The sequence below is a fragment of the Ixodes scapularis genome, unplaced genomic scaffold (assembly GCF_016920785.2).
Source record: "Ixodes scapularis isolate PalLabHiFi unplaced genomic scaffold, ASM1692078v2 PGA_scaffold0__279_contigs__length_252992795, whole genome shotgun sequence".
Classification (NCBI taxonomy): Eukaryota; Metazoa; Arthropoda; class Arachnida; order Ixodida; family Ixodidae; genus Ixodes; species Ixodes scapularis.
In genome coordinates, this window is record NW_024609835.1 from 91245928 (window position 1) to 91261545 (window position 15618).

The 15618-nt window shown below is 42.4% G+C and overlaps 1 protein-coding gene across 7 annotated transcripts in view; it reads left to right on the top strand.

Annotated features, from left to right (window-relative positions):
• LOC8050470 (glycoprotein antigen BM86) overlaps positions 1-15618 on the top strand; it is a 104674-nt gene that overhangs the window by 52894 nt on the left and 36162 nt on the right. For 5 of the 7 annotated variants that reach the window (XM_029978033.4, XM_029978035.4, XM_029978034.4 and 2 more), the window contains 4 exons: positions 5556-5675; positions 6173-6280; positions 9108-9170; positions 10841-10972. In XM_029978033.4, the coding sequence (XP_029833893.2) occupies positions 5556-5675; positions 6173-6280; positions 9108-9170; positions 10841-10972 (423 nt within the window). The remainder of the gene's footprint in view (positions 1-5555; positions 5676-6172; positions 6281-9107; positions 9171-10840; positions 10973-15618) is intronic. The other 2 variants (XM_029978036.4, XM_040502683.2) reach the window with 1 other exon arrangement.

The following is a 15618-nucleotide window of genomic DNA, read 5'->3' on the forward strand; positions in this document are numbered from 1 at the left end:
TACTATAGAAAAAGGAATAAACGAGAGTCCAGGAACACTTGCATCAATAAGAGCATTAACCTAGACTACCCTTTCATGGTGGTACTGTATTTTCGACTGGAATTGGACCACGTGATTATTCTATTGAGACCCCTATATTGTGAATGTTATTTTCTATGGTACCGTGCTGTTCCCGTGCTTTTCTCTTACATGCGCGCTTCATGTCTCACTAATCACAGCTCAGAAACGTACCCTCATTCATCGCCCCCCCCCCCCCCAAATACCACACCCTCTTTTTTTTTTTTTTAAGTTGGAAGACAGGGCAAACATGTTTTTGCGATTCTTTGAATTTTCGGTTTTCTTGACACGCGCGGCGCCCCAGGGGTGACCGTCGCGGGGATGCATTGGCGCGTTGGGGGCCATCAGCCAAGAAGACGTCGCCGTCCACGACCTATTGTGGCCACTGCTGTGAGCGTTCAAGCGCACTTTGTATTTCGCCGCCCTGAAGGAGGAGCGGGCTCAGCTCAAGTTATTTACTATTTAGAAACGCGTACTTAGCCTACACCCTTTTCCTTTTTTTTTTTTTTTTTTCTTTCGCCCCTTAGCTCTGACTTTTTTTGCCGCAGCGATATGCCCGCACTTGAATGTCATCTCCTGACGAAGCCGAGTCTCTCGGCGAAACTGTCGATTAAACTTCCTCTGTTTGTTGTTTTTCACCGTGAGTTCTCCACTTCGTTATATATACGCCTTCGGCCCCTTGGCTCCTATGCCACCATGCCCACTATATATATATATATATAAATATTCGTATATCTCAGATTGTTTAGCGCGGTATATCGCAAGGTCGAAATACATCAAGAGAGGAGCAGGAGGAGGGGGAAAGGAGTGGAGGATGAGGGGAGGAGCCGGGGAGAAGGAGAGGGTACGGAGGAGGAAGGCCATACCCTCCCCTCCTCCTCCTCAAGAGCTGCGCTCTAATTCAGCGTTACAGGGAGTTGTAAACATAGTTAATTTTTTTAAATAAGGAAATCAACCGCGTATCGTTATATCTAGGAATTTCTAGGATGCTTACAGCCAGCAGAATGAGTTAGCACCACAATTAGGCGATCTCAGTTACCTCCTCAGGGCACCTTTAAAGGCCGACGTACAATTTCGGTTTTCTGCAGGGAAGATAATCCTCTTAGCGCTCCGCTCTCCTAAGCTGCGAGGGGAGCCAAGTTTGGGGCATGGTAAGAAGATCGAGAGGATAGAGGAAAGAAGAAAGCCGGCGAAATTGGAAAGCACGAAGTGTACGTTAGCCTTCAAGCATGCCGCAGAATCTGTATTGGATGAAATATCAGATGCTGCGCATCTATCCACAAACTAGTCACACAACAATTTTCACCTCGGTTGTTAGCTCGGAAAAAGTGTGTGCGGCAAGTAAGTTAGTCGACGTTTTACCGGGAGGTCACGATGTCATCGCAGTGCCGAGCTATGATGAGATGGTAATAGTTGGCAGACACATCGGCTGAAGCTCGTCTGCTCCGTGCATGGGGTATGTCGCGGAGTTAAGGCGGCGAGCCGCCAAACTCCGGCGTCGTCTGCGATTCGTAGCAGCAGGCAAAACATCGTGATCCATAAGAAGGCGAATACCCGATCGTCTGCCACTCAGTACTTGCAGCGTCAAAAAACGAGGGACGTGGCGGCTAGCACGCCTTATGTCGCACCTTTGCCAATAAACAAAGCGTAGATGTTGCCATGGCCAACGCTTCATGACGCTGCCAGTAAGGAGCAGTCGATTGTCGTGTTTACTCCATAAGCGTGATCGCGACTGCTCGTTGTTTTGTTGCGTAAGATCTAGCAGATGAGCAGCAAGAAATGAAAAACTGACGGTCGACAAGTTTTCGGCTGTTCCTCTAAGAGCATGAAGTCTGTTCGGGTGGGCCTTCGTCGCACGCATGCGCCTCCTCGCATGATGCGCACAGAGACCCCTTATCTTTTTGGGTTGCTCTCTACTCGTGCGCGAATAGACGCCTTTTGGTTGCCTTGCACGCCTTATAGATCGTAGATCGGAAAGAAGCGAGTCGAACAAGGGAGGAAGCTTAGAATGGAATGACAGCGCCCAAGGAAATGGACGAAAAGTAAAAACAACAACTTGGAAACACCTCCTGCACAAATTGGTTGCTCGTGCGAGCGCGTCAGTTGTTACATGCTTAACTAGAGGGACGTTGGGCGGAATGTTGGGCGAAACAGACGTTTCACAGCATTTTCGCTCCTCTTATTATAAATGCCAGAGTTGGTTAACTACATTAACCCGATCGAGAAATCGGCCATATACTGTTTGAAATCGCTGCCAAATCTAGGCAAATAGCTGCGCGCTAACAATAGGTGCGCGATTTTAAAGATGTAACAGAAGCAAATATCCACTCGACGTATCAACTGTCCAAATCAGTCTAATATTTTTTCTTTAATTTTTACTTTTGTAAAAGTGCGTTTTAAAAAAAATAATTTCATTCCTAACCCTGGTGGTATGTTCTGTAGTTGTCTGAATTTTTGGCAATGCCTAGTTCATTCTTGTGGCACGAAACACCCGGTTTGTTTTTACTTGAATGCCCCAGAACACTTTGAAAAATTATTTCACGCATGCCATCGCTTTTCCCTAATATAGTTTTTTTTTTACAGCTTTAAAAAAAAAGTTGTGAAGGCTACACAGCGTGAGTTTCGCAGCTGAGATACACTGCCAGGGGGACATAACATAAGGGGACGATAGTCATAATAAGTTGGTTAATTAACAAAATAATGTTACTCTACTTTTTAATTAGTGAAAACAAACATACGGTTACAGTTTCAAACTAGCTGAGCGTCATCAAAAATCAGTAGATCAGTCAATTTTAGAAAAAAAACTACAACACTTGGAGCACGTGGGAAGCTCGGTGAAGCTCTAACGTTATCACTCCTGAAGGAGGAGCTAGGCCATCGATGCTATAACGCACCTGCGCTGTTTTTCCGTCTCTTATAATCCCCGTTTACTCACTGCCAGCCTTCTGTCTATTGCAGGTGTTGTACCTTAAGTGCACAATTGCGATTTCCACAAGCTCAAAGGTTTTATAAAGATGACTGAGTTAGTGGTCTTCTTTGACTCTCATGAGGTTTTCATGTAGAACATTGTGCTTAGTTTTCTAATTAAAACGTTAATGAACAAGTTCAGGTATTTACTCGACTTAGCGTGATACCTAGTCCTCAATATTATATATTTTGAAGTAACCCGAGACTGAGGAATACGAAAGTTTTTCTTCTTCCTTTTCTTGGTGTGAACTTCTCTTGGTGTCAACGAAAGTTGACAGCAAAAGACGTTGACACAAAGAAAAATAATTAGACGTTCCCCTTTTCTTGTTAGGATGTAAACTGTTGTATCCCCCGCCTCTGGTTGCGTTCAAATGATCAGTATACACCTGGTCACTTGCTTCTTAAATCTATGTTCTATATTTTGTTTACCTGACCGTATAACTCACCTGCACAGACCGTATAAGTGTCGCATTCACGAGTAAAAAAAAAACAAAAAAAAAAAAAAAACGAAACTGTAATGGTTAGCATAGCACCGTTTGCAATAGGAACTAAAGTAAAACCTTTATTTTCGTTGCCCCGACGTTTTGAGAATTGGGCAGAGGGTCATATCCGTAACCAAAACAGTCCGCAAATTTTATGCCCTGGAATTTTCGTCTCTAGACAACGGAATTGTTCACAGGCCTTCAAACGCCGCGAAGTTTCCAGTTCTCATAATTTACGAAACATTTAGGCTTGCGGAGGTTAAGGCTTATACAGGATTTAAATATCGTCAGCAATTATAACGAGCGCGTTATAATTGCTTGTCGGATGTGAACACGCTTCCGACAAGTAAAATGAACTGTATGCCACCCTCTGGATTTTAATTTTCTAAATAATATTAGTACAACTCTAAGCTAGACGAACATAAACTTTATCGTGTGTCACCCACAATGTTAGATTTGTTGATGTTGCTGTATAGATAATCATAAATGATGCATATTTTGAGAGGAGTGATGCTTACGCAAGAAAGAGTTAGTCGTTTAGTTAAGACTTCTTGTTTGGGTATTTCGATTTATTATTAATTTGTCAGAGTTTTCTTGTTTTTCATGATGAAATAAAATGTTTAGGGAGAATTGTCGTGTTGAAGAGGTTTTAGCAGAATAGAACTTTGTCTATTATGAACGCGATAGTTTGCACATTTGCAACATACGTTTCGCAAAATAATGTTCAGAATCCAAACATAGCATTAGATAGTCTGTATAAACTATTATTTGACATAATGTACTTTCTTGTCTAAAGTAGTGCTTCGTTTTGTGTTCGTTAAGCAAACTGTATAACAAAAGCAGTAAATCTCAGCGCCAAAGTTAAGTTCTTGATATGGTGGTTGCCGCAGATGGGACGATGGGAACCCCGGATTGCGCATTGGCCGTCGGAGGTCGTGGAGAAGCATAAAGGCACCCTGGATGAAGATAACAAAGTGATATATACATACGCAGTTTATTTACATATTATGTTCAAACCGAGTCGCAACATCTTAGGAGCTACGCGAGACCTCTCGGAGTGTAGTAACGCACGGCACTCTCCAATGCTCAACGTAGACTCTTTCTTCTCCCGCGCGCTGCCAAGTTTCCCGGAATCCTCCCCCGTGTTCGAATTACCCGAAGCATAAAGGCGCGTTCACACCGGCGATGCGATATAGTCGCGCGATAACGTTCATCGCAAGAGCGACCTCGCGGGCAAAAAGCGACGCGATTTGAGCAGTCGTCTGTTCACCCGACTTTTTGCGATGCAATCTAGCCGTGGAGCGGCTTAGACAATCAACGGCGTTCGGAGCGAGAGTTTTCGAGAAACGACTCGCCACCGAAGGCGTTGGACTCGCTCATCGCGCAGGTCAGTGTGACCATCGATCTAGTCTCATCACGCGACTGCCTACATCGCCGGTGTGAATGCGCCATTAGGGTGAAACACGAAACGAAACACAAAACAAACGAAACACAAGTCGCATACCAAGAGGTATTTGAACCGAACTCCCAAATGGCTTAATTCTTTTTCTTATGCCTGTGGCAAAAAATTTCAGAGGCTCAAAAAAAAAATATATATATATGAAGAATTACGCTTGCATCAGTTAACATCATTTAGGGAGAATGCGTTACTACAGAATCCACTCAGACAAGTTGAAGCGCAGCAATATATATTAATCCATTTTTAGCAAAGGAACTCCCACACTTTTCACTTCAGTTTACCCATTATGATACTTGCATTCTGAGGGCTGATCTGGGTAATATTCCGAATAATACTTTTATTGAACCTAGCAGGGAAATAATTAAATTGAATCATTCTAAATATAAAAATAATAATAGTGTTTTTCTGTGACCTTCGTCTCCTTTGAAGAAAACCTAATGAGCTGAAATAAAATGCTTGTAAAAATATTGTGAAAATATGTATATTTGGCTAAGGAAAAAGAACATTATGAGAATAAGTTTCATTTGCCTTGAAAGTGCTAAATTCGATTAACAGCATGAATATTTTTTCTAATACTTTTCACTTTTCAGTAAAAAAGGAGAAGGAGCTCAGTTGTGAAGAGGCTCAGGCGATTGCAAGAATTGATCAAAACGGAAGAGTTTACTGCGATTGCGGGCCAGCCAAGACATACCATAACGGAAAATGTGAACGTACGTAGTAACAAACATATTCAAATAGTGTTAATTGAATTTCTTGAAAAAAAAATTTGTTCAAGTGTTGAAATAGTTGTACATCCATCTCGGCTCACACTCTCATTTTCCTGTGATAAATAATGAGTTCTACCCAATGAAATTAAGTGATATGGTATAAGTATATTAATATTGAAGGTAATATATTCATTCAAAAGTCTTGATCTATTCATAAGCCTCTACAGGAGAAGCTACTTGAAATCGATGTCTTTTAATGCCTGGCTATAAAACACGGAAACAAATTTCTTGCTTGATTTGTTAGCGGAAGCTAATCTGTGCATTTGATATTGATATTTATCAAAAATAGTGCTATAAATATTGAGGCGGGGTATCTGTACAATTAAAAAGTATATGTATTTAAAACTTGAAAATGTATTAATAGAGCAGTACTGGACATTCCATCAGAATTAATTTAACCGAATGCTATCTTATGTACTCGATAAACGTGCTTCTTCCAGTGACAGGCTGCCTTAACTACAGTAAGACCTGCCAAGATCTATGCAATGACAACATCTTGTACAAGGACGACCGTTGCTGCGAGGGGTGGAATGCATCAAACTGTTCAAGTACGTCTGTTAATATCAGCTCCAGTTTCTGAGCTCACTGAACACGATCTTCTTTACCAAATTATGTATCTTGTTTTATATGTCCGATACTGGTTTTTTGAGAAGCATGCACACAGGTAGAAACCAAGATAATGATTAATACACAGACATCTCTCAACTTTCTCAGAAGACAGAACTAGTCAAGCCAAGGTTCTCAAAACTGGCTTATGTTCTTAGCAACTTACATCGCTTTATTTATTTGCCTTTCGACATCGATTACACGGTTTTATTTACTCTTTAAAATCCGAATGTAAAATTACGAGTGAAGTACACGGGATCCAAAAACTGCTGTTGATTGCCAGACACTTGCGAATAGCGAGGTGTAGATCGTAATTCATCTAAAAATTTATGCAGTACGGGAGCCCAGTTGAACCTCTTCAATGCCCGTGGGTGTTTGTTTCCATGAAGCATGCCGAGATATAATCACTGTTGTTACAGAAGTAGACTAGCGGATAACAAGGAGCGGAAGTTGAGCCTCAAAAGTGGCCTGAGCTCCGATACTATGCATTTTTACGGCGTGCTATGAATCGCGTAATATGAGAAATGATTCCCCAGCCTCAACCTAAAGAATCATCCAGATCTTGAAAACCGGAGGTTTAGGAACACAAAGTGGGCAGCACACACTCAGGTCCAGTGTAGGGTTTTTAAGGATCAAGTTCACAAGTTCGCCTGCATGTTCTGTGTTCGTTCTAACAATCATTTTTATTTGTTTCGGTTGGTTTGTTTATTGGTACGACTGACCCTCCCCGTTCTTTGATAGTAAGTAGTAAGTCCACTTGTGTATAGCAAACTAAACGTATTTTCTAATAAATACGACAAAATAAGCTGCATTTGAAGACTCGGAATCAAGGGCTACAGTCCTAATCTTCCCACGGAGGTTCATTTTCTGGTTTTTCAAAATATTTCATTCACTTAAGTGTCAGAGTCTGAATTGCAGCAGACAGTCGTCCAGACCGTGAGAATGATGATTTATCCGGTTCTTTATTGAGGAGTTTCATGTATTCAACCGAAGAAATTAATATATTTAACTTTGAATTTAGCGCAGTACTATCGCGGACAATATGAGCTGAAACAGCGCTCCGGCCGCCGCACGGTACTACCTGCGCCGCCTGTCGCCTTGCTCCGCACACTGACCGCACCTTGAGTACGAGATAAATTCTCACTTGCGCTCGTTGCGCCACTGCGCTCTTCCGGCCGTCTGCAAGCGAGACGGAGGGTGCGACAGCGGGCATGTGTGTGGTAGGGCGGCGGGGGGAACAAAATATTACACTTGTCATCCCTCGTTTGGAATTAATTTACTTTACTCTATCGCGCAGAATCCCGCAGAAAAAGCGCTGACTGGTGAAGAAAAAATGTTGAAGTGCCTTAAATTTCAGCTGCGATTATTGTTTTTGAAAGTCACATCAAAAGACGTTGTAGGTTGTTTTTGTTTGATTATAGGTGCATTCACAATGTAGGACATCGCAAAATATTGGCCAAACTTTGTATGCCGGATTTAATGCGGCTCCAATGTGTATGCTTGTTTTATTTTTCATTGATACAGATGTTTAAAATTAAAAACAAACAAAAAAGCGGTAAGCGTATACATGTTACTGAGTAGGTTTTGTGAGCTTAATTGGTATGAAAAGAGTCAAAAGTATTATTTCTTTATTACTGGGCACACGTGTTTGTTTCAAACAAAACAAGTTGCTGACAAGACACCAGCATTTTTTGTTTACAAATTCCTAGTATTAACAAAGTGGAACAAACAGTCATGTATTTTCCAGGAGAAGGAGATTGAAACTTAATCGAAAGAATATTTGCAGAGGGCAATGTCACACACGAAAGATTAATAGTGGGCGTGGAATTTCAACTACACTATACAAGAAGATCGGGATCAAGGAGGCACCCCACAAAAGTATGCGTGGTTAACGGCGTCAAACAGTGTGTCGCAACCGTAGCATCAAGCTTTGTTCCAATCGGCAGAAGTCCGATTCAGGGCATCCTGAGCCCCAGTAAAACTTACAAAATAATTGATTACCACGTCATTCTCCCCTGATCCGCAACAAAGGTTTCCATCCTGTCTGGTAAGAAATTATAGAGCGTGGCCATGAAGTGTGGCTCAGCCCGAAGCCTCTCCCATTCACCTCATTGCTTTCCACAATTTGTAGGCAGTGGCGTGGTGGAGGGGGACATCGTGACATGGCTACCTAGATGCGCCTTCAAATGTTTTTGATGATATTAAGATCGGCTCATTTTGGGGGCCAAGGCGGCTTCGTCAGGCAGCGGTCCTCGAGGCGATACGAGCGTGACATCGCATTTTCCGCTTTGGCGCTTTCTTGAAATGCACTGAAATGCATGTTAGCTGAAAACGTGAACATTAGGCTACACGGCACAGGCATCGTGATGGTGGTTCCGTCGGCCAATATTCTCGCTAGCAGACGGCCGGAAGAGCGCAGCGGCGCAGTGAGCGCAAGTGACAATTTATGTCGGCCTCAGGGTGCGCCGTGTTTAGGGAGCGATGCGACAGGCGGCGCAGGTGGTACCGTGCACAGGCCGGAGTGCTGTTTCAGCTCATATTGTCCGCGATAGTTCCAATATTTGGGCTGCCCTTTGTATCATGTAGGTCTGAATTATTTATAATAAAATATTTTTTTGCTTATGCATAATGCATCCTTTTTTCATTGGACTTAATCTAAAATACTGGTTATTGATATAGAAAAAATGCAATTATGATTAATTTACCGTTTGATACGGCCATAAGAATTAGCTTTAAAAACCTTGCTCGAACGATTCATAATTTGTTTAGGGCCTCCGATTGCGTCAACGTTCTGCCCCACTGGATATGTACGTCTTCGTGGCCAATGCCGAGGTAAGAATTTTGTAGTATATAAATGTCTGATACTTAATATTTGTACTAGATAAATTACAGCGGTACTGATAATGTCCCAAAAATACATATATAAAAAAGATGGACATCGGCAGGGCATTGTTTCTTTCTTTTCCCGTAGTTTTTAACTTTTTATTCTTGTAAAAAGTTTGGCTCAACCAGTTTGTGCCTGCAAATCATTAAAGAATGTTTGGTTAACAAGTCTGGAAACCAATCAAGATAAGCAGATTAAAAGTAAAAAAAAAAACAAAAAAAAAACATACTAGTAGAAATTTTCAGAAGACCCTTTGTTGCGAGGGTTTTTGTATTCCGAAAATTTCAAGCATTTGCTTCAGTAAATTATTTGTCTCAACGACGGCTTTTGAATAACTACTAATTTACCTGCGAACAAAAATACTTGAGTTCATTTAGGGTGTACTTGTTTATTTCATAGCATTACTGTTAATAAAAAAGTTTAATTCACGTAAACGTTCCTAAGAAAGTATTGTATCAGAAAAAAATGCAGGCTCTCCTTGTTAATTTTTAGTGTGTCAAAGATGAACATATAAACTTTTCAATATAAGATGGACATACCATATTAAAGTAGAGGAAACTTTCATTTTGATTCTTTTAAAATCAAACGGTCCATTTCTTCTTTTGACCCAATCGAAGGCGCTAAATAAGCTTCGTTTACTTTGCTTGAAATTGTTTCGTCTTTTTAAAAACTTTGTTATGCGCGCCTATAAATTTTGATAAGAATTTAAGGTACGTGCATATTAAAAATGCGGTTCTCTGAAATCTCAAATTTGTATTAATTACTTAATCACGTGAAAATAAGGTGGATGTTGCTATGGCATTATATTTCTCCTTGGAAATTTGTCGAGACATGGCAGGTCACTTACTTTCCACATTCAATTATACGTTCTTGACAGTCACCTAAACTGCAAATTAACATGCATGTAAAATTACAGGAGGTATGAGTGCCATGATAAATACTGTTGCAGTACCCGGTAGACGTCCACGGAAACTGCGTATTTTTTTTCCGGTAGGAAAGGTAGGAAGATTCCGGTATAATGAGAAGCAAAGGTGTACTGTAATTACACCATAAGTTGAGCTGGAATTTGCAAAATTTTAAATCAGTGTGTTAGTACTTGTTCTCTGTAATACACTAGAAAAATAGGGATCTGAGTATGCAATCAATGTATCTTAAACATTTCTCCCACGAATTCGAAAGCTTCAAGAAGCTGAGTACCTCGTCAAAACTGTCAAGAGAATGTCCTGGTGTTTTGTTTAAGGCTGGCACCTTAGATTTGACTATTATACTTTAAGACAGCCATGTTGACCTCTTCATGTAACTTCTGAAAAAATAATTAGTTGGAAAAGTAAGGATCACATTGTCTACTCATTAAACCGATTACATTTAGGGTCTTCGTGAGGCCTTTGGGCGGATTAGAAAAAAAATTGTAAAAGTTTTTTTCTTTATTTAGGTATGTCACACAATACACTTTGCAACATGACATCTCCAGTATCCTGGGGCTTAAACCGAAAAAAAAGCTTTTTTTTTTTTTATAGAATTGAGGAGGGAGTTTTTTTTGTTTCAAAGGAACGTTCAGAGCGATGCGACTGCCGCTGTTTGCCAGTATTTCAATTTTTATTGTTCTTTTTTTTTTCAGATGCATGTACGGCAAACGTAACTTCACCGATTTGTCCTGAGGGATGTACCCCAATGACCAATGACCAGATGCCGTTCCATTGCAAATGCAAATCGGGATTTGAGCTTGCGGAGGATGGACTGACATGCAGGGGTAGGGGATTATTGCTAAAACAAGAAAAAGTGTATAACATATACAAATAATTATTGGTACGAAACATTACCTATTCAAATTGTGAGTATTTCCAATTTATCATTATCGGTATTTGTTGCGAGAAGAGCCCAGCATTCCTAAAAACCTGGCGCGATATTTTTATGCCGATAATCTAAGCCTCAACGAAGCCACGTAAGATAAAGAAATAATATTAATAATACTAATTTATTCAAATTCTCAAATATTTATATAAATAAATATATAAAAAACCGATTATATTAAGATTTCCATACAAAGTCCCTTAGCAAAAAACAACATATTTTAATATATTAATACGAAAATGAATACGGATACATTCCGCTTATAGTTCGTAACTATAAATGGCCTATCCTTACTATACTACAGGTGCACTTTTACTCTATATCTTGCGCACTTTTATCATACTTCTTAAGAGCCTCAAACCGCAAGGTTAGCACGATCTGAATATACCTTTAGTCTCCTTAAAGGGGCCCTGCAAGCACTTTTTCACTGGTTTTTAATTTGCACCAAACCTTAGCGCACTGACCGTAGTAACTTAATGTAACTTTTCTTTTCTCGAATTTTGCTTTATTTTAGAAGTTATAGCCTAATTAAAATTACAAAAACATGCAAAAAATTAACTTCCCTCATGACGTCCTTGGTTGCTTGAGTGGCCGTGAACTAGAAAAGGGATAGTGAGCTCAGCGAGTTCTCACGGCTGCCGCACTCCGTGTCGACGGCGCGAGAGGGCGCCACTAAGGCGTGTTCTGGATAGGCTGTATACAGCGGGCAGCCAGAGCGGCTCTCATTGCATTTGCTGCACGATTAAACACTAATTCGGCATGACACTTCATTGGCCACAAACGACAGCAAACACGGGGTAAAGATCAGTTCAGAATGGGAGTCACTTCGTGCTGCCGTACCGCGAAATGGCCAAAACGCAAGACAAAGCTACTCGCCGAAGGCCTTCGGAACGCTCGGAGCCGGTCGGATCCTCCAGTCCGTAAACGACCGCAGCGCCGCCGCGTACATCCGGGACCTTTCCGGGTCGGCTCCTGGTACCACTACTCTTTTCTAGTATACGCCGCCTTTTCCACCGCTTGGTGGCGGGTACGTCGACGCGTCATTTCTTGTTTCCGTACTTTATAAACTGCATTTCTTTCTTTTCTGATCTAAAATACTGAACAAAAACTACGTTTATAAATAATTGAAACGGTTCACGCCACTTACATTTTGTATTTCGACTAAAAAAAAGCTTTGAGCGGCTCTAACCAGTAGTAAGCCAAGGACCAAAGACGTCACATTTTGCGCGCTTTCGGTACCGCGGGTCGCCCCCGTCGGTGGAGGAGGTTTCCGCGTCGTCCGGTTAAAATATGATGCACTGATATTTTGTTACTCTCTCCGTGCCCGCTGGCTTGCCCGAACCCCAAGAGACGTGGAAACCGCAAAAAAGGTTGACGCTTATTTATGATTGCAGGGCCCCTTTAAAGCTTGTTAGTAATTTATAAAATCAATGCGTTAAAAGTGCGTTTTAAATAGAATTGAGTTTATAATGCGCGGAAATTCACATTAAAAGTGAAGAAACCAGATTAAGCAATAATTAAAACTAGTAGCTTATGCAAACCAAACAGCCAACAGAGGAAGAAACACCCAAGACTTCATGATCACGGAAATCATGGAAAGTTATTTAGGGCCGGCAGTTTCGCTTACAGGCTTCCTATTCTAATTATTTACCTAATCTGGTTATGCCATCAACAAAAGCGCACTAAAGGCAGCCGTCCTAAAAATCACAGACGCATCTTTAAACTATCCGTGGCACAGGGAGAGATGTATGTGCCGATTTATACATGTTGTAGGTAATGCAAGAAGGGAGGACAACCAAAAATTGACTTTATTCAAGAACACGAAGATATCCACCAGAAAATTTTCAAAATGTGAGCTTCCAATCTGCCTTGAACATTATGCAGGGTCTAGAAACTGTGTCACGAGGAAATATATCAGAAAAAAAAAACGTAGCACACCTCTTGAAGCTGCTTTGAACTTTAAAAAGGAGCTCTCGGGGTTCCAGCCTATAGAGTATGCCAGTTTTCCTCTGGTTTCTTCAGGTGCAGGGCTTGTTTTGAGAGTTTAGCCTGCAAAAAAATCGGAACACACAAGGCAGTGCCACAGACCCAGCATTTTTTAAATGTTATGAGGTCACTCAGAGAATCGGGCTCGAAAGCGGCAAAAAACAGGAGTGGAGGCGACACACATTATCCTTGGCGCCCCCACAGAGGCGGCGTTTCTTCATAGTGCTTCCTTCTTGTTTTTTGTTGTGGGAAGAAATTCTCATTTGTATCGTGGACTCAACCCCGTTCTTCACTTTTGCTCTATTGGGGCAGGAGCGGAGCAAACAAATGAAGATATTATCTTCCAGCCACAAAAGGCAAAAAAGGAAACGAGAATTTTAAAGAATGCCGCTTGACGTTTAGGTGGGGCGAGGTCCTGTAGAGGACGCCTTTGCACGGCGCTTGCACAATATAAACCGGCAACAGGACGAACGTTCGTTGAAAGACTTCGGGCAGCAACAATGTACTCCGCACAAAGCATCAAGCTCCAAACATGTAGTCCGACATCGCTGGCATATAACGCAATCACAAGTGAAGCTGTCTTAAACACTCAACGTCGCACGCACAAAGGCCCCCCAGTATAAACCTACACTGTAAAAAAAGTGAGCGTGACTTGCTTCTTCAAGGGAGCGAATGCGCTGACACAACCATTGGTCTCCAGGGGAGCAACGGTAACGAGAGGAAGCCTTGCTCCCCTACCGTTAGTCCCTCAAAGCTAAACCCCCAAGCATTGGCGTCACAAGGGTCAGCGGCACCCGGGCCGGAAGCTCGCCGCGACACCCCCCCCCCCCCCCCCCCCCCCGCCCGCTCTCGCGTGGCCCGCCGCGACTCCCCCCCCCCCCCCCCCCCCCCTCTCGTGGCCCGCCGCGACACCCCCCTGAACGCTCCACCCGAGGCCCTCCGCCCTTCCCACTCGTCCCTCCCTCTTCTGAATTGCCCCCTCTGGCTCTGCCTTTGTCCCCTTTCCCTAATGCCCGAGTGCCACTAGAGCGACAAACAGAAACAAACGACAGCGACAAGCCTCAATCTAGAGTCTTTCACGATTTGACAGGCATTGTAGAATAAAGGAGGCTATGCTCAAACAGAAGCGTCATGCACACGAGGATATCTCTGGCAGTCTTGCAGCCACTCGTGTTTACTTTATGCGCACCGAACGACTAAACGACCGCCAAAGGTACCAACGCGAGCATGCTTCATGTGTATGAGGCTTGTCGTTTTCGTTTGTTTCTGTTTGTCGCTCTAGTGGAAATGCCGGGGGAACGGACGATCGGATTCCAAGGAATTTGCTTTGTTGTGAGTTGAAAGAATGTACCCGTCTTTGTCTACTCCTATTCATGTTTTATTATTTTTGTTACCTAGTAAACTTTATCAACTCGCTCATTAGAAACATCACACCCAACTCATTTTGAAATACAGCGCTGACGTCGCCAGGAGCCGCCCGCCGCCCTTTACCACAACGAGACAGGCTGCTTAGGATCTTGACGTCAGCGTTCGCCTCCATGCACCGTTCCTGTCCGCGCCCGTTTGCCGCTCACCATTGTGCTTGGGTAACCGGCCGAACGCCTGTGCCCGCGATTTAGATGTGAAAGTGTCTTGAACTATCAATGTCACATTAGATGCACCATAAACAACTTGTAACGCAAAATATAGGACGGAATAGGCCGCCAGAGCCTCGGAGGGTGTACTGCATGCCGATGACGAGGAGCCGACCGGGCCATCGGAGCTACACTGGAGCTACACGTTAGTCCAGGGTTCTCCAAACGTTTTGGCTAAGGGGCCGGTCTGGGCTTCGGTCACAGTCTCGAGGGGCGGAATATAAAAAAAAAAGAATCCAAAGCACGAAAAGAAAAGTTCTACTTTTGCTGCTATCAGTTTGTGCGCGTAACGGCGTCAGATTTGTTTTTTTTTTTGTATTGTATTTTGTATTTCCCCGGGTAGCAGTGGGCATGCTTGGAGCGAGCTGCGGGCGGGGCGTCACTGGAAGGACCGCGGCCAGCCGCGGGCCTGTTGGAAAGCCTCAGCGGGCCGGAGTTTGGAGACCCTTCTCTGTCGAACCTCGAACGACACTTTTGCACCCAAAGTTGCCTTCGTGCATCCGTTGGAGCACCGAGTGCACTATAAGTAGAGATAGAGGCTCCGCACGCTTGAAATATTCTTTTGAGGCACTTCCCCGTTATCTTTAATGTGGCCAATATATGCATTCTGAAATACTACTAACAACGTGTTTTAAATGCCCTAAAAGGTTGTACTCTTATTTTGATTGCAATGAATATACACTAATAGCGAATATGCGTCAAACATACTTCCAGGATATATTCCTATTAAGAAGAGTCGTATATTAATATTGCACTTTTGGGACATTCTAATTTCTATCACTTGTTTATAGTGCACTAAGTATATACTAAGTAAATTTTTGATATGGTGTTTTTCGCTAAGGTATTTCTAGAACTCAAGGCAACACAACAGAAGGTTGAAAATGGAAATCAATAACAGTTTGATAATATTTTTGTTCTTCTTTTA